Below are 18,344 nucleotides of genomic sequence, written 5' to 3'. Positions count from 1 at the left end.
CCTGAGACAGTCAAAGAGATGTTGCAAACAACAATGGGGAAGCATGCAGCTCTCACCAGAAATACATCTCCATACAAGACATGAATACTATGCTTCAACGACAATATCATTCGAGTCTCCCATCTCATTGCCTTCCACACTTCCTGCACTCTCAACGCTACAATGTACTACCACGCAAACACCAACATAGACCCTTCCAGGTCGTCCAATACTCCTTCCGACTCCACCAGATCGTCTGACCACGCTGCCACCTCCACCGAATCATCAGAACCACGAAAAAGACAAATCCCTCTGGCGTTTACAAATACATGGTGGGGCAGAGAATACATCGCCAACCGAAACTGGGGGCAAGAAAATTTAGAAAGGAGCAATGCGTCTATAGAATCACCATGGTGAGATATGGAACGGAGTAAAAGACGCAAAAGTATTGATTGCACAAGCCTAGAAGTAGAAGAAGAAAGAAAGACCGGTCGAAATGCCACCAAACATGGTAAGCCCGAAGCAAGCAGACGAAGAAAAAGGCAAAAGAGAAAACACCATTAACACCATCCTTTTTGTACAGAGACATGACTCTCTCAACGTCGTCGTCGTCGTCTTCTTCGTCTTTCTCCTCATCCCAGCCTCTTCCTTTGTAAGCGAGTAAAAGAGATAGAGAAGGTTGGCAATAGACAGAAGCATCGATCGATTTCCCTTCCAGGACAGGGCATTTTCGACAGGTGACTGAACGGGAAACAGAAGAAGCTCTTTTGGGGGTATCTTTCTCGACTGGAGCAGCACCGGAAACAACACTCGTACAAACACAACAAATCCATCCTCCAGTCCAAACTTTTCCCCCTTTCTTGTTGCGCGCAAAGAAAGGCTCCATGTCGTTCTTCCTATTCTTTCCGCGGCGTTTCCAGAGCCACAAAGGACCCGGAAGTAATGTCGTAGGGCGTGGCGCAGACAGCTAGCTCTTCTGAATTTTCTCATTGACGACATGACGCATATGCAAAAAGGGAATCTTTTGGAAGAAAGAAAGGGAACGAAAAAGGAATTTTTGGACATTAGAAAGAAGATTGAAACTTCGATGCGACATTAATCAGACTTTTAGCTCATGCGTCTGTTGAGGCCGCCTCATCAATGGAAGGGGTAGCCTTGGAGACGGGAGGCGAACCGGCGTTCGAGGGAGGCGATGCGACATCGTCGGCACCCTCAGCACCCTCGTTCTCCTGGTTTTCAAGAGCGGCAAGTGCACTGCAGATATTGTTAGTCTTAAGCGAATATAGTGTAGTGTGAAGGACATTGCTTACCTGAAGGCGTTGACGTGTGTCGTTTCCTCCTTCTTTTGTTGAGAAGGAGTTCCTGATCTCGATGTTGGTCCAGAGCCTTCACCATCTCTGGGGGGACCAAGACCCTTGCGGCCGCTACCGCTGCGCGAGCTGCTAAACAGCGAGCTGGGGCCGAGCTGAGGGCCAAGACCAGCGCTGGCCTGGCGTTGTGAACCACGGGCTTGCAGACGAAGAAGATCGTCGCGACCGACCTGGTTGCGAGGGTAGTCAGGTGGGGGCATACCGCCGTGTCCAGAGAACGAGCGAGCATCACCACGGCCCATGGGAGCACGACCGTGACCACCACGGTTGCTGCTGTTGCGCTGTCTCTCGAGTTCTTGGGCAGCTTGTGCGGCCTCAGCCTCGGCGTGGATTTCCTCGATGGTCTTGGGACCCTTGTCGTTATCCTTTGATTTCCAGTTGTTTCTTCTGAGATCAATGATGTCCTGCAAGTGTGTTAGTTCAGGTTTGTGTTTAACAGTCTCAGTAGTAACTTACCATAAGCATGAATCTTGATCTGCTGGGCATGTCCTTGTGTTGTTCAAGAATGGTGCCAACACGGTCGTAGTAGACGTTGACAAGCTGGTGTCCTTGCTCGGTGCTGTCCATGGTGGCACCGACAGCCTTGAGAAGCTTGGACAAGTTCTCGACGGCTGACTCGTCGGGCTGGCCCTCGAAGTTCAACAATCTCAACACACACTGGTGCATAATCTTGACTGTAAGCATGCCGAGCTTGTAAAGCTCACCAATGAACTGGATGAGACCAAGACCCTTTCTCTTGGCAGCGGCGGCAATGTAGTATTCATCGGACAAGAGAGTTGCCTCCTTGCCTTCGGGCATAGGAGGAAGGTTGGCCTCCCAACCACGCTCGAACTCTTCTTGACAGCGGTTGAGCAAGTACTTTCTGAACAGGCCACCACCAACAACGGGTTGACCACTTCTGTCACGGATCGTCTCATCAACAATCTCGTTGCTCATACTGGTCAACATCTTGGAGCAGAACTTGGCGTAAGTACCGGCCCAGTGAGCTTCGTCACAAGCCTTCTCGAAAGTGAGCTGAATGACTTGGCGCAGAGTGCGACCATCAGTCTCCTGCTTCGACTGGTTGGCGATCTCGATAATCTGATCCGAAATCTTCTCGAAGTTCTCGGGAGTCATCTTGTTCAAAGCAGCCTTGACCTTACGCTGGACCATGTCTGGGGGCATCTGACCATCAACGGGTGCTGCACCACCGGCAGGAGCGCCGATACTGCGGGCAGTCCAACCACTTTGAGACTTCTCGAGAGGCTTGAGATCCATACCAGCAGTGAGGGGCATGTTCTTGGCGGCGTTGGCATCTTCTCTGTCGTGGTGACGGGAGGGGTTACCACGCTTGCTACCACCTCCTCTGCGAGAAGTATTAGTTCTAGGCGAACCAGGGCCACCCATGCCGGCCATGGTCTGAAGGGAGTTGGTGCGGCTGAGAGAACCTTGGCCGGGGAAGGCACCACCACGTCCCATACCCATGGGACCACCTCTTCCAGAGGAAGCGTTGAAGCGGTCGGCAGAAGTAGTGCCGGCAGGAAGAGTACGGGTGTTGCCACTGGCGAAGTTGCCCATGGCACTGAACTGGCTAGGGCCTCTGTTAGAGGGCTGGCGGCCACCCATGCTTGCACCACCACGGCTGTTCTGGCGACCGGAGTTGTCGCCCTCACCAAGGGTCTCCTTGACTCTGAGGTCCCAGTCAACAGTGGGCTTCTCCTTGAAGACACTCTGGAACTGGAGCAAGAATTCCATGTCATACTCCTTGCCAACACGCTTGCCGGTCTGGTTGAGAGCTGGGTTAGGCGACTTGAAGCCCTCTGGGTAGCTGAATTGGTCGCTCTTGATCTCGAGGAAACGAGCAGACTGGAGTGACTGCATACCAGCAGTGGGTTGTGCGGGCTCGACGTTCTTGGTGGTGTCGAGCTTGAGGTTGGCAGGCTTTGACTTGGCAGGTGCAGGCTCAGCGGGGGCAGCAGCCTCCTCAGTGGCACCAGGACCAAGAGTGGGCTTCTTCAGCGAGGCGAAGAGCTTTGCGTCCTCGGCCTTTTGCTCGTCGGTCTTCTCAGCCGATGCCTCACCCTCACGCTCCTTCTCCTTCTTGAGCTCAAGCTCCTCGGCCTCACGCTCCAGACGCTTCATCTCTTCATCGGCCTTGTTGGCGGCCTCCTTGTCCTTTGCGGCTTGGGCTTCCTTCTCCTTGGTTCTCTTTTCTTGGAAGGCGCGCTCGCGCTCTTCCTCGGCACGCTCAGCCTCTTCCATCTCAGCGATCTCACGCTCGAAGCGCTCGTCCTCTTCGCGCTTGAGACGGGCAGCCTCATCTTCATCGGACTTGGTCTTGTCGGCAGCCTCCTTGGCGCTTGCCTCGTCGGCGGCCTTCTTATCGGCCTCCTCCTTGTCCTTTGCAGCCTTAGCGTCAGCCTCTTCCTGCTCCTTCTTGGCTTTGGCATCGGCTTCCTCTTGATCCTTCTTAGCCTTGGCTTCGGCCTCTTCTTGATCCTTCTTGGCTTTGACCTCGGCCTCCTCCTTCTCTTGAGCGGCCTTCTTCTCGGCGTCGTCCTTGTCTTGGATAGCCTTCTTGTCGGCATCTTCCTTGTCCTGGACGGCCTTCTTCTCAGCCTCTTCCTTTGCGCGCTGAGCCTCGAGTTGACGCTTGACCTGCTCCTGGAAGGCAGACTTGGTTTCGGCATCAGTCTTCGTGCTCTTGCTCTCGGTGCGGATGTGCTGGACGCTGGGAGTGCGAGGAGGAGGTGTAGGGGCGGACGAGACGATAGCGGGCGATTGAGGTGCGGGTGACTGCTTCTTCTCGAAGTTCAACTCCTCACCCTTGTCGTTCTTGATGACAATGGCCTTGCTCTTAGTCTTGGTGGGGATTTGGAAGTTGGAGGACACGGAGGTAGGTGTGCCAGGGGCGGGAGGAGCTTGAGAAGCGCCGGGGGCTGGGGCGCTGGGTTGACCGACGCTGGAGCCAGGTCGCTCTGAGATTTGAGAGCCGCTACGAGACATGGGGTTGTGGTAGGGAGAGTTCATGTGTGCAGGCGGGCCACCGTAACTAGCGGGATATGGCTGGTTGGGACGAGGGCTGGGAGGAGCACCCTGTTGGTATTGTGCGCCCTGAGGGTAGAAGGGCTGGTAGTAACCGCTGTAGGCATCGTAAGGAGGTTGCATACTATACAGAGCCTGCTGCTGAGGGTTGAGGTGAGGCTGGCCGGGGTACATCTGAGGCTGATGCTGCATACCCTGGGGCATGAAAGGCTGTGCGTGCGCCATTGCGGGACTACCGTTTCTGCCGCGGAAAGCGCCACCGGGCGACGAGGCCATGGGCGCGCCGTACTGGTTCATGCCGCCTTGAGGAGGCATGTTGGGGCCGCGTTGCTGGTAGGGCAGCGGGCGGTGGTTCTGAGCGGGCGAGTGAGGGTTGTAGCCGGGGGTGAAACCGCCGCGACCACGGCCGTTGCCGGGCACAAAGTTACCGCGCATGCCGGCGTCACTGTGTTGTGATTGCGAGGAAGGACGGCGCATGTGGACGGGCTGACTGGAGGGAGTCAGAGGAGCTGCGCTGTTCTGTACGACGTGGGTCAGCTGCGGTGCTACATGGACTTGGATTGTGTCGTGACCGACTTCACCGTTCTCGGCGCCGAAGCTGCCAAAGTTGGGGGCATTGCTCTGGCCGGGGAGGTTGGCCGGAGGCTTGCCACCGCTGGCGGCGGGCTGGGGAATAGGTGAGGGCGAGTGTGAAGGCGAGATGATGTTGGGGTTTGCGGCAGCGAGACTGGGAGTGGTCTGCTGGACGGGGACGCTGGTGGCGATGGCGGGAGAGCCGGTGGGACCGTTCATGGAGCCAAAGTTGATGTTTGGCCTCGAGGACTGCGTCTGGGGGCCGCCGTTGGGCATCTGTCCGGTGGTGCCAGAGGCGCTGATGATTACTGAGGGCTTTCTGCCGTGGTCGCCATTCTGCATGGTGGATGGCTTGGAGGGGGGCTGCGTTTGGGGCGACTTCAGTTTGCTTGCATTCTGCGACTGCTGGGCCGTCTTGTTGGCGATGCTGGCGTAGGAAAGCTGCGCCTGCACAGCTTTTTGCTGTGTGGATTGAGCTGCGGGAGCGGCCTGGGGCTGATTCTGCGCAGCGTTTGAAGTTTCGCTGGTCATTAGACTGGCGGATGTGACTGTACAGTCGAGGGTGATGAAAGGGTCGACAGGAACGTAGTTGGCGATGAATTTGCTAGCCTTTCCCGCCGCGTCGGAGAGGACCGTGCACGGATTTTCGTCCTTGTTCACTGCAATTTGATCAATTGCCTGTGAGATGCTCGCTATCTTGAACAGCTCAAGCACGATCAAGACACTGTAATTGAGGGATTCTGTCAGACAGCTATTGAGACAGGAAAATGCTCTGTCTCGTCGACTGGACTGCGTTTGTCGGTTCGGATTGAGGAAAGCCGCTAGAGTATCGCACACGACACTACTTAACGAAAAGCTGTCGTTTGATAGTACGAGACCACGACAACGAGAGGATAGTGATGCGTCTTTTTCCGAGGCTCGGTTTCGAGTATCGCACCAAGTGATTGTCTTGATTGAAGGGGTGAAACTCTTAGAACAAAGCAATCTCTAAATGTCCGTCTGGTTGCAACTTGCTCCGATCCTCTTAAGGCACTCCGCAAATTCACTCGAAGTCACTTTTTTGCTTTCGACCACTCAACATCAACCTTGGCCTTCAATGTGAGTCTTCACTTCAATGTCGGACTCATAGAGACCGGTGTTAGTCACACCAATGGTCCTTTTCTACTCGTCAAATCTGCTTGTCTTTGCATTTCCAGATTCGCGGGAGAGCGAATATGTCTTCAGCTGCACACTGCCGTCATACAGTACACGCATCTCTCCCGTTCCAAGTTGCTGACAGCGAATCATATTCGGGCGCAAAAATCTTGCCGTCGTTGAGAACGGACGTGTTGGGCATGGCAACGAAGATCATCTTCCAAAGGAGATCAGTAAGTTGATATCACCAATGTCATTCCTCGTGATTGATTGCTACACAGTCGATGGACTTGACCTCCTCACTGATGCCAAGGGTTTTTAGTTTTCTCCCACCAGAATGTCTATCAGATTGATGTTGTTACCTACGAACAGAAATTTGAATGTTGTTCTTGACCGTTGACTTTCATGTGATCAGCCAAGACGATGCTTCTCTCAAACGTCCCGTTCTCCGATTCGCTGAAGGGCAACGAAATCATTGTGACTCCAAGGCAACAAAGCTCTAGCCAATGGACATCTCGAATTACTGCGTGCATCATATAGGCCTCGAGCATGACAGATCGCTTCTCTTGACGGCAGCAGTCAACGATTTGAATTGACCATTGTTTGTCGCTCTCATCATTCCACTCGGTTGCAAACTTGGCCGCGGCAACTTACATGTCAAACTGATGTTCGTCAAACGGTCGTTTGGTGTGACCCTGTCGCAAACGCATTTGTCAATACTAAACTCATTCGAGAGCTGTTTCGGCCGGCGCAAGGATGCTGGAATACCGGGCGTATGTAGAGCTTGTGCCAGAATATCAAGCTTACGTGACCAGCGAGTATTCAAAGGTGGACATCTTCTGTGTGACCTGCTCTCCTGCACGAAGTGCGGGAAATTTTGTCTTCTCCATTACCAGTGCTATCACTACTGCCTCCTCTTTGGAGCATCTGCTGTCTCTTGTGCTGTTGTACAGCAGATGCGAGTCATAGAGTATGTTCCTATGATATTGATATCACGGAGATATGTATATAATCATAGCATCCTGCACATCTAACTAAAAACACAAGTGTCTTAGACCTCTTTTCGTTGCCAATTCGAAGTTTTTCTGGGAGTTGAACACAGAGAAAGGAACACAGAAAAGCAGTGAAGCATGCCTTGACGACATACAATATGCTGAACCTACATGATAGTCACGGATAGAGGTCTGGCTGTTGACTTTGGTCACGATCTTTGAATACCTTGGAAATTGTGCGTATCAACTCGGCGTTGAAATGTTTAGGCACACACAAAAAACAAAAGAAGATATAGGGAGAAATATCAATATGTGCATCTGTAGTCAGTAGTCGGATGGCTCGAGCTGATTCCTGAAGCTTTCGAAGCATCCAAGTCGTGCCGCCTTCCGAACAAATTTATCACAACACTGCAATTCCGGAAGAGGCGTGAAGGATTAACAAGAATTCAGACAAGCGAAAAAGTGAAAGAGATGCTTTGCAACCATTCCAGCCCACAGACCGCCTGTTCGGGCCAGCACAACCGCAAAGAAGACATGGCGACTCAGTCATCCAACGCACAGATCTCAGGCCTACCAGCAAATTTCAATAGATCGCATTCCACGGACACTCGAGCTTTTCGGCCTTAGTTGAACGGCTGTGATGTCGCCTCGTCCAGATCGCACTGTCGTTATCGCTTGGGATGGCGAGTCAGAGGAACGCCTGGAGCAACGATTGGTTTTCGGTGTGACCGTTGCTAGCTGAGCGTATTCTGACGACAGGTCGTCCTCATTGACGCCGCACAACAACTCATCTCGTCTTCTGTTCGCCATATACGGTTTCCCGCCTTCATTCTATTGTCCCGCTCTTGCACGTATAGGGTAAATGGACCACACGATTCAGTCTTCAGCTTCAAGGCTTCCAGCCGGCCAAAATCTTATCCTCTTCCTCCCGTCCTACGAGTCACGCGCAAGCAACAACGATATACGGTAACTTTGTCTTTCGGTCTCCCGTCTTGATCTTCTAAATATACAGCAGCAGTCTTTGTCGAGAGCAGACTCGCGCGTGATTTATTTCCGTCCTTGATTCGTGGGAGATCTCTGCGTCGGCTCCTGCCTGACTTGCAGAACCGAAGTTGACCAAATCTAACAGTGTTCAATATAGCAACAGCACAGAGTCAACGGAGTCAGACAGCGCGAGATGACCGACCCTTGCTGTCTGATTAGCTACAACTGTAGGACTGCCATCTCTCTCTAGAGAGCAATCCGGGATTCAATCCGCCCGCAGAGATGAATGTCGGCATCTGGGAGAAGAAGAAGCAAGTGCAAGAGAAGCTTGGATCGTGAATCTGCTTGCCCTAAAAGCATCACTCGATTGGCAAGACCATCTCCTCGGTCGCTGAAGCACGTGTACCTCTGCCTTCCGATTGTCGAAAGCCGAGATACTCTGAGCTTCGGTTGTGATTACTGACCAACAGAGCACACGTGCCCTCGACTGCTGCCTGAGGCCTTTGTTTTCCCCGAGCCGTCCGCGATGACTACATTCTGACTCCGCCCTGACCGCTTTTGTGCGAGCAAGCATATCCAAGTTGCCTGCCCAAACTCTAATATCCCATAACGCGCAATGCACGCAGCACAAGGTAGGCTTTTTTCAGGCGTGCAACTGTTCCCCAAGCATCGCGGTTCTACCCAGGCAAAGATAAGATCTTCCCGTTCAAGCCTTTTCCCTCTCGCGTCTTCCTTGTTGCTATTCCTCGGCGTCGAATCATGCACATGGCACCCGTCGGCTGACAAGGATGGTGTGTGCATGCAACACAGACGGAGCCAAGAGAAGCAACGCAAGAAAAAGCAGCGAGCACTCGGTGTCAGTGTGTCCACATCCCGAACAGCAGCATCAAGTGCCGCCCATCAAGAATACGCGTGCGTGCGGCGGGCTTCGGTCCATACAACAGAGCTCCACCGGGGCACAGCGGATGAGCCAACCGCCCCCCCCCCCCCCCCGCCATTGGGACCACCACCACGACCCAAGCGGACCACCTACTGACCCCTTGCTGTATGGGCAACCTCCTAGGGCCTGTGGGACCACGCCCTGAAAATTTCAGGGTCATACGCCCAACACGACCCCCCCCCCCCCCCCCCCCCCCCCCCCCCCCCCCCCCCCCCCCCCCCCCCCCCCCCCCCCCCCCCCCTTTTCAGGACCCAGAGGTGCCAGCTTGCTCTTTTTCTGTCTCTTCCGTCGGCGAGCGGGTCTTTCCACAATCCCCCCTGCATGCTTGCCTAACCCTTGTTCGCAAAATGTCTCAAAGCACTCTCGCCTCCGAGGGACTGGTTCGAAATGTTGCTACGGCAAAGAGTTCAGCAGAGCACCCAAAAAAATGGCCCCACGGTGTTAAACACCAAAGTAGAAAGAAAGACCTGGGTTTTGCACATCATACACTCATGTCTCAGTGCCCCCCTGCTGAGCTCTAGGTGGTTCTTTTGTATCGCTTTTCCCCCCTCGGCTATGGGATATTGTGAGCGACAGTGTGTTGCGTGTCTATGCGTAAACGAGGAGCAGCATCCGTCCACGTACTGTTCAGACATGCGGCAGAATCGACCCCCCCAACACCTGTCACGTTTTGAAGTAATGACAAGCGCGTGCCTGTCTTGTTTCGCTGGGCAGGTGCACTCCTCTGTGATCCAAACGCAAGCTTGTGCTGCAATGCAACTCTCCCTGGTAGCAGACCCACACATGCTTTTTCTTATCCATTTTGCGTTTTCTCTGCTGCCATGCACCCACGCTTGATTTCTTTTCGAATTCTTCTCATCTCCATTGGATACATTTTGCCCTCAAGGAAATGCTTGCATCAGTCAATATGCACATTCGTCTAAATTCCTTGGCTACAGTATCCCATCTATGCATGTAGATCAGAGTTCGAAAACCAATTCCTGGAATCAAGTTCAATCAACCTTGCAATCTGCAGCTCAGTGCAGCTTGTCTCTTTTCCGGAAAACAAACTTGGCCCAAAAGATGATGTGGATAAAATGTTCAGACCTGGTGAGATCCAGAAGTGAGCAAAAGCAGGCGTTTCTGTGATGATCGATGCATGAACACACTCATTGAGGAGGCAGGCATAGTGGAGAATGATGATCTTTTCGTGAAAAGGACTCGGCAGTTGGAAATCGCTATCATGGCAAAGGTAAAGGATGGCATTGGGGCCATAGGTGCTTTTCCAAGTCTGGCAGATGGGAGGGGCCTCGGAAGTCGGCTTGGTAGGAGAAAACAAATTGAGGTCTCGTCAAGGCTGAGAAGGAGCAGAGAGAGAGAGAGAGGAAAGGTACACTTTCCCATGACACAGAAGAAATAGGGCTACAGAGGAGAAACAGCTTATACGACACCTATACACCACTTGTTCATTGTAGGGCCAGGTGATAAGTCTTAATCCGTCTAACACTATAGCCCAAAGATACTTTTGTATATTTACATATTCAAATCATCTATATCTCAGATCCAGAGCCTACGATATAGGAGCAATTTGTCCTGCGATTCACCTTCCGTTGCGCCAGATTGATGCTTAGTTGCCCCTATGTACCCCAGACAAACGAGTACATGCAAACACGCAAACAGATAAATGCAAAGCAACGCGATATTGATGGTATGTGATAATAAACATTGGTGTTGTTTCTGCGCTCTCTCTCCTCCATGCCCGCTCTACGGTGTAAGGAGCAAAAAGAAGCGCAGAAGGAGAAGAAGAAAAGATATACAAAGAGGTCCTTCCTCGCCATTCCTCTATACAAAAGCGACGACCTCTGAGGCGCCGCGGCAAAGAATTGAAAAGATGATTTTGCGCACCGCATATGGGGAGTATCCGCTAAAGAAACGAGGAAAATTGACAAAGAAGATGATGTTGATAGTATGGCGGACATATTGTTGCGGCGAAGACTTTTCTGCTCCAGAGACGTTCTAATAGACCAGACTGATATAGGGCTTCCTAGTAGGAAGCGCCGATAGCAACGCCGCTATCGCTGTGATCGGCTTCGGAATCGTTGTTGCGGTGTGTAGGGTATGGGGACCGCTGAGCCGCGCCGGATGCTACCGAAGTCGGCGGCTGTTGCGCTTGTTGGGGCTGCTGATGGATTTGCGGCTGAGACTGTGCCTGTTGCTGCTCCGAACGCTGCATATAAGGGCCAGAGTATGAAGAAGGGGGCGGGGCGAATTGGTTGCTGAAGTTGGCGTAGTGGGGCATCTGAGGTGTGGAGTAAGGAGTAGGGTTGTGGTATTGTTGGTATTCGGGGAAAGAGGAAGGGTGTTGGCTGAGCAGTTGTTGGCTGTCTCTGTGGTATGCATTGATCATGTCGATGCTGGGAGGGCCGCTGGTCGGTGCCTGAGCTGGGCGCACGCTAGATTGGTAGCTTGGGAAACCATCTAGTCGCGTGTTAGTGAGCTTACTCGACTTCGAGGCGCATGTAAACTTACAAGGCGGGATACCCAGGCCATATGGTCCACTTGGAGGAGGCATGTTTCTCTGTGCATCCTGTTGAGAAATGTATCCCTGGCCTTCTGATGTTGGTATGCCTGGAGTTCTTGCCTCCGAGGGATGTTGTGAGCTTTCGCCGCTCAGGCTACCATAGGACATGCTCGATCTCAAAGGAGATGAGGTAGCAGTCTCTCCGCTTGCGCGTCTGAATCTATCGTGTACGGGAAGTCGTGGAGGCTGTGAGTATTGGCTGGTGTATGAAGGAGGTCCCGGGAACATGGCTCTCTGAGGACTGTCCAGATTCGATCGAGGAGTGTATCCATAAGCGGCACCCTCGGGTGGTCTAGAGACTGGAGACATGGTGTCTGTTGCTGAGTGGGGCGGGGTGTATGCCATTGATGTCATACCAGGAGGAATGCCGGTCGGACTGATGTAGCTGGGTCCCATTTCTCCTCGGCGAAGTGTGTCGAGAGTCAATGGACGAATGTGCCCGGGTTGGTGGATGACAGTGCCGTAACTGGCAGGAGATGCGCCAGGTGTAATGCCGCCGGGGGCTGAGCCATAGTTGCTGTGAAGACTGGGTGTCATATCAAAGTTGTCAGGCAGAGCTCTTGACTTCATCATCCTTTCGCGGTCCTCGGCTGTCAAACGCTTCAGCTTTGCACGTCTGTTTCTGCGGTCAGTAGGTGTCGGGCTGATCAACTGTTTGTGAACTTGCCTGTTTTGGAACCAGACTTGCACTTGTCTTGGGCTCAAGCCAGGAATCTCTCTCGAAAGCCGTTCGCGATGCGCAGCATCGGGGTGAGCTTGACGACTGAACTCGCTCATTAGGAATCTTGTTTGGTTGTGGGTAAGTCTACGACTAGTTAGCATTGCCGTGTATGATTGTTCGTTGAATAACACCGTACCTGAATCGCTTCATCTTGCGCTTTTGATTTCTCAGCTCGGCTGCGGTCATCGGAGGCTTGTCACCATCTTCAGCATCTCCGCTTGCATCTTGATCATCTTCATCTGCAATCTCATCATCGGGGTCGATTCCTTGTGAGTGTGGGCTCAAGTGAGACGATGGGCTACCGGGTAGCGACTCGCTCAGAGTCTGCTGTCCAGCGCCTGCACTCGATTGAGGGGTCGTGTGAGACTTCGAGTCTGATGATGCAAGTTGTGAGTATGAACTCGGAGCAGTGCTACCTGCAGAGTACTGGGCGTTGAGCGGGTATGGGGAAGTTTTGTATGATCTCAACGAAGGACCTTGAGGCACGCTCAGGACATGGCTGTTAGGCACAGGTTCCTGAGGAGCTTGGTATTGGCCTGGTGCATGTGCATACCCCTGCCCATAAGACGACTGATGGTCTTGATGCGTTTGCCAACCAGGTAGTACTGGCTTGTAGTCTTGACCAGACATGCGAGGAGAGCTCGGTGGTGACAAGGGCACAATGATCTTTCCTGGAAGCATTTGATTGCAAGTCTGTGTATAAGGCAATCAGGTTAGGACGCCTTTATTGATGCCGCGTAGATTGGTCAATAAGAACTGTGATGGACAGACCGGGAAGCTGCCGTGATTTGCAGAGCTCCGTAGAAATGCTGAAAGGATTCCAAGACTCCAAATTGATAGCCGCGACGATCTCTAGCAGGAAGTGGTCAGATCCTTGAAAGGTTGACAAATTAATTAGTCGTAGAGCTCTGGAGGCAGTGAGGAAAGGCGCAAGGTTGATGGAGCAATAAGGGTACCGCGGGTATGGCCCACTGCAAGCTTGAAGCTGCCACGAAGTCGGTTGTGGGGATGGCAAGAGTCGACAGGAAGGATCGCTCGCTCAATATCAAAGCAATATCAAGTAGATGCGTGACCTTTGTTGAAGCCGCGCACAACGAAGTTGCGCAAGCCCTGAGTAAAGAGTGTTGTATAGAGTGTGACAATACACTGACCAGCCAAAGACTGTGAAAGAGGTACTGTACTGTAGGACGGAGAAAGTTGCGGCAAGGCCGAGAAGATCAAGGCAGTGGGCCGGATGGTCTGGTCGACAGTTCGGCGGAGCTTTGCTCACCGCAAGGGAAGGTGTCAAGAAGGTTTAAACGAAGGGAGATGAGGCTAATAGATTGGCAGTTGCGCAAGCACAAAACTTGACTCGCGCAAGAGGGTGAGGATCTTGACAGGACAAGACAATCAGATGATAGGCGACTTCAGGACTCTGAATGTGGGGTGTCAGCAGGTATTGCAAAACCGAATCGGTAGTCGATGGTGCAAATGAAGGTGGTATCCGGCCTCTTGAACCTCGGGAGTTCCAAGCACCATATGGGTGGCTGCAGGGTAGGAGCGATGGTCGAGTCAGGATGAGAAGTGCACACGGTAACTTCATCAAAAGGATCGCACGGGGACGAGGGCATGTCATGTCAACATCGACATGTCAAGGATTCAAGCTCACCTGCTTGCTTCTGCACGGTGCGTCTCGGCAGCCAATGCTCTTGTTAGTGCCTGTGGGTTCGACTAAGGGTCCACACAACCAATGATAGGGATACGAATCGGCGTGTACCTCGGATGGAAGCCTCAGGTGGGAATATCCAGCATGTAAATAGCCTTGCGAATGAAGCAGCAGGCGGAGATTTATTCCACCTGTTGCATCTGACCAAAAACTCCAGATGTGCACTAGTAAGATGCCCGGGAAACTTTATGCGCTGCGCAGAGCAGTCTCCGAGATGGCTGAAGCACATATGGCAACTGCCGATGGGGGTGATTCGAGGTTATGGTAGTGGGACCGGACCCTGTCAGGATGTATCCCACGTTCACCGCTAATGGTTGGCTGCATTACCACTCACGGATGAGGCGCTTGATGGCGCATGGTTGCGGGGGTGGTAGGACTAGTCGTCAAGTGACATGCGTGCTTGTCCTGCCACCAAAAGACGCATGGAGTGTGGCCGTCGCGATGCGCATGCCCTCTGTCCTTTCGATAGTTTCCTGCAGCCACGAAGGTTCGCAGAAGTCATTTTGGACGCCTGTGAATCTTTTGCAAGACACTCACAGAACACCGCACTGTCTATTGTGATGCGGCCCAAACCCTTCGGTTAGGGTAGAAGCCTAAACGCGCGGTTCTCTCCAATGGACATCGCTTCTGCTTTTGACACCCACCTTTCTGATAGTCCTCATCTCGTCTAATGGGACCCCCCGCCGTAGTGTCTGACGCTGTCTAAAGCTTGGACTTGGCTTCTTCGGCTCTTCCCTGAACAGTGCATGAGGGCCAAGTTGGACCTGGCTCGACCAATCCAAAGCGTTGTTTTTGAAGCATTTCCAGAACATCTATCAACCGTTTTTCACACGACCTCTTCTTGCGGGCCGCTCCGGGGCGTGGCAGGTTGGCACTTCTCGTTTGTCACAGCTGTCAAGCAGGGATTCTAAGACACGATTAACTTATCCGAGTCCAGCGATCTGATTTCTTTTCTTGGCCCGTGATATCTCTTGCTTGCCTTTGTTTGCTTTTGCTTCACGGAGCAACGAGCTACAATTCCGCGCTTCTCCGCTGTTACTTTTGGGTATCTTAACCGAAAAGGCAGGCAAAGCCAGATCGTTTGAGGCAGGCGCTTTCTGGCGGGTGCCACGAAGGGCATCTCTCTGATGATCAGCAACCAGGGGCCGGCGATAGGTACTGGGCCGGTTTGAGAGGAGGGCTGTCAGGATTGCAGGAGTCAGGCCTGAGACGAGTAGGTTGTTGTCAATCACCGGTGAACACGGTTCGCCCACGGCCACTCCGGCTACTCACACAACCGGCGCCACGTGCAGGCGATACACCGTCGCGATCAGGCAGCCCCTCAGACGACTTCATCGCCAAGAGAGCCTCAGGACATGTTCTGTGTTTCGAGTCGGGCGGCATCACGCTTGCGAGTGGTCCTACCGTCGGAACAAAGGGCGGCTGGAGATTTGCTGCTCGAGCTCCCAGGCCTGAGTTTCCGAGATGCTCGTGCTGGAAAGCTTTTTACGACCCAAGAATTAGGACCATGTTGCTGCGGCGTGCCTGCGGAAGTTGGTCTGCTCGGGCCCGACACGCGAACAGGAAGACGGCGGTTTGATCTACGCAGGGTGCGCTTTAAGCGAGCCGCCATGCGAGTCGAGCGCGCCCATGGTTCGCCAAGCCCATTGCAAGAACCCCTCCTCGTTCACGAATGGCTCTTGCGCGATGGCTAATCTCGTGAATGTGGATAAGGAGGCTCTGCGCAATCGGTCGGCCATGTCAGGCAAATGAGACAACAACAACTATCATGATTGGGTGCTTGTTTGATCGCATTGCGATTGTCAACACCGACAGCTCCAGCACGAAGTGAAGTCGGTCAGGAATCAGGATCAAGGTTCAAGGCTGTGCGGAACGTTCAAGGGGGCGCCCGGCGCACAGGGCAAGATTGCAACGGCGATGGCTGCCGTCTCGGAACATTACAACCAAGCAACCGTCTCCATCTCCAACCCTAGGTGCATGCAGATCGAGGGAACGTGATCATCTTGCATACCAACAACGTGTCTGCAGTACGTTGTCGCACTGCTGATAACTCAATAATGATAGATATCAAGAAGGCGCATTGCATTGGTATTTAGCTATCCAGTCAACACCTGTTGCTCTGCCTTGCGACCCTTGTCCCATCCGCGTCTCCGACTACTCACCCACTGTCGTTCTCGGGTGCAGATGTTGGGTCGTGAGCGGCAGTCTCTTCCTGGTTCTCTTCCTGCTTGAACAAGGCCGGCAGGCGTGTGGAGGGATCCACCTTGTCTAACAGCGCCAGTGATGTTCTGGATGCAGCCCGCAGCGCGCGCCAGGTCTTGCTCTGCTTGGCAGCCTCCAACGAGTTCTTCTCTTCGTCCGTCATGGCCATTTCTAGATCCAGGTCGTCTCCTTCAATTCCCTTGACGAGCTTCTCGGGTGACGGAGCCGTGAATCTGTTGCAACATGATCAGCATCTATCTTTGGAAATCACAATTCCGTTTCTGCACAAACCTTGAAGCGTCCTTCAAAGCTTCGAGCCCCTTGGCATTGTCCACCTCTGCGAGGAAAGTCACGTCGATAGCCCCCATTTGTTTTGCCTTGAGACGCCTATTGGCGGTCGCTTGCCGAGCACCAGACTTCGCTTGTGCGTTCTCCTCTGGAGTAACAGCATCTTTGACGATTGGCGGACAGCTCTCCAATTTCCATCTCACCCAGTTCTTATCGCGGGAAAGCACAGTGTCGACCATACGGTAGTAAAACTTGCCTTCTGGTCCTTCCTGCAGATAACCGGCAATCTTGGACCGTGTCGAGGTTACCCATTTCTCCTACTGTGTGTCAGTACGCGCTCATAGTCGCTTGCATTTCTGGTACATACATTTTCCTCGTTCAATGTGAAGCCGTACAGAAGACCCCTGTTTGCTGACTTGGGGTTGGCCTTCTCGACGTCCGCCCACTTCTTCTTTGCTTTGTCGGTAAGCGAAAGCAAGAAGTCGATGAGAATCAGGCCTTGAACCAGAATGTGGCGTTGGAATGCCAGATCACTCAGCTGTTTTCTGTTAGCATGACTCCCAGGAGCGGCAACTTTCACGAAGACATACCTCGAGTTCGAACAGGTCGCGACTGGTCAAGTATTTTGGGTTGTAGTTGCTTGCGTATTGGTCACCTGTCTCGTCACCGAGTTTACGTTTGATGCCACGTTGAGCATCTCCGGCGTTCTTTGTCTGTGCGACTACTGGTGTTTTCTTGAACTTGGCCAAAGTCTTCTCGATGCCATCCTTGAAAGGACTGAAGTTTTCGTCTTCGAAGAGTCGTGTCGGATTCGAGAAGTCATGCTGTAACCTCCAGAAGATAGGATAGAACTCCGAATTCTCGTCCTTGACCTCGTCGCCTTTCTTTTCGATGAGAGCCTTTGTGTGTTCCTTGTTTGTAGGGATATCGTTCGTGTCGTCGGCGTCTTTACGTTGCGATTCATCTGCGGCGTCTCCTCCCATTACAACATCCATGGGTTCTGTCACCTCGGCATCAAGCGAAGGTTCCTTTTCGAAGACAGTGACATTCTCTGTGTGAAATTCACCGCGCAAATTGACGGAACTTTTGTCGCCGAGAGGGAAAGTTTGGAATAAGAAGAAGAAAACACGTCCGCAGAAGACGGCATCTTCGGCTCTGGAAAGTCGGCGTAGCAGTTCATTACACGAGCGAAGGAGAGCAAGATGGGTCTTGTGGAAGTCCTTTTGGATGAGTCTTTCACGTCTCGACTCCAGATAATCGAAAACTATCCGGCAGCCTTCGGTGGTCTGACTGTCAAGGAGTTCTTCGACGAGCCAGAAAGCAAGAATAGGTTCGCACTGTCCAAGTTCGCCGCAGAGTAGTAGAAGATCCAGAAAGTCCCACATACGAACGAATCCAGGAGTTCTGATATCAGTTGATTGCTACTAAGGCATTAGTTTGGGAGGGTCCAGATAAGGTGACAAGCGCAAAGAGGCGTACAATGGTTTCGTAGAAAATCTTCCTTGCGGCCGTCTCGACGACTGTGAACTTGTGCGCATCAGGCTGTGAGCCAAAGACATCCTTGCCAATTGAAGAAACACCCTGTGCCAGATCTGCGACGGGTAGAGGAGGATCGATGGTTTCGACTGATTTGATTTCTCTGGCGCGTTGCAACAGTCCTCGAAGTCGCTCTAAGATGACGCCGACGGATGGCGGATCACTCATTGCGTCGACAGCCATGTTGATTTTGGTTATCTTGAATGCGCTTGTAGCAGTTGTTCAGGCAAATCTGATGATAATTGATAGTTGGCAGATAACAGATGGTGGTGCCGGATGAGATAGAATATTGTCGCAAGGATGATGTTGTAATGTGTGGTGCCTCGGACTCGAGCG

At 52.7% G+C, this 18,344-nt stretch overlaps 3 protein-coding genes across 3 annotated transcripts; all 3 read right to left on the bottom strand.

The window, feature by feature from the left end:
• Window positions 1–1,285: 1,285 nt before the first annotated feature.
• M436DRAFT_54814 (ARM repeat-containing protein) lies at window positions 1,286–3,209 on the bottom strand (the record flags this gene model as incomplete). The annotated part of the gene is made up of 2 exons (XM_013568612.1): window positions 1,286–1,753; window positions 1,806–3,209. The coding sequence occupies 2 exons, from the start codon at window positions 3,207–3,209 to the stop codon at window positions 1,286–1,288; spliced, it is 1,872 nt and encodes a 623-aa protein (XP_013424066.1).
• A 7,810-nt stretch (window positions 3,210–11,019) lies between these two features.
• On the bottom strand, window positions 11,020–12,958 carry M436DRAFT_75671 (uncharacterized protein; the record flags this gene model as incomplete). Its single annotated transcript, XM_013568729.1, has 4 exons — window positions 11,020–11,453; window positions 11,505–12,172; window positions 12,224–12,361; window positions 12,414–12,958. The coding sequence occupies 4 exons, from the start codon at window positions 12,956–12,958 to the stop codon at window positions 11,020–11,022; spliced, it is 1,785 nt and encodes a 594-aa protein (XP_013424183.1).
• Window positions 12,959–16,140: 3,182 nt separating this feature from the next.
• On the bottom strand, window positions 16,141–18,191 carry M436DRAFT_54875 (nuclear matrix protein; the record flags this gene model as incomplete). The annotated part of the gene is made up of 5 exons (XM_013568624.1): window positions 16,141–16,417; window positions 16,476–16,789; window positions 16,840–17,010; window positions 17,063–17,893; window positions 17,952–18,191. 5 exons carry the CDS (start codon window positions 18,189–18,191, stop codon window positions 16,141–16,143), a joined length of 1,833 nt encoding a protein of 610 aa, XP_013424078.1.
• Window positions 18,192–18,344: the final 153 nt, after the last annotated feature.

The sequence above is a fragment of the Aureobasidium namibiae genome, assembly GCF_000721765.1.
Source record: "Aureobasidium namibiae CBS 147.97 unplaced genomic scaffold scaffold_18, whole genome shotgun sequence".
Taxonomy (NCBI): Eukaryota; Fungi; Ascomycota; class Dothideomycetes; order Dothideales; family Saccotheciaceae; genus Aureobasidium; species Aureobasidium namibiae.
The sequence above is the reverse complement of the archived record's forward strand: the minus strand, read 5'-3'. Positions and strand labels throughout refer to the sequence as shown.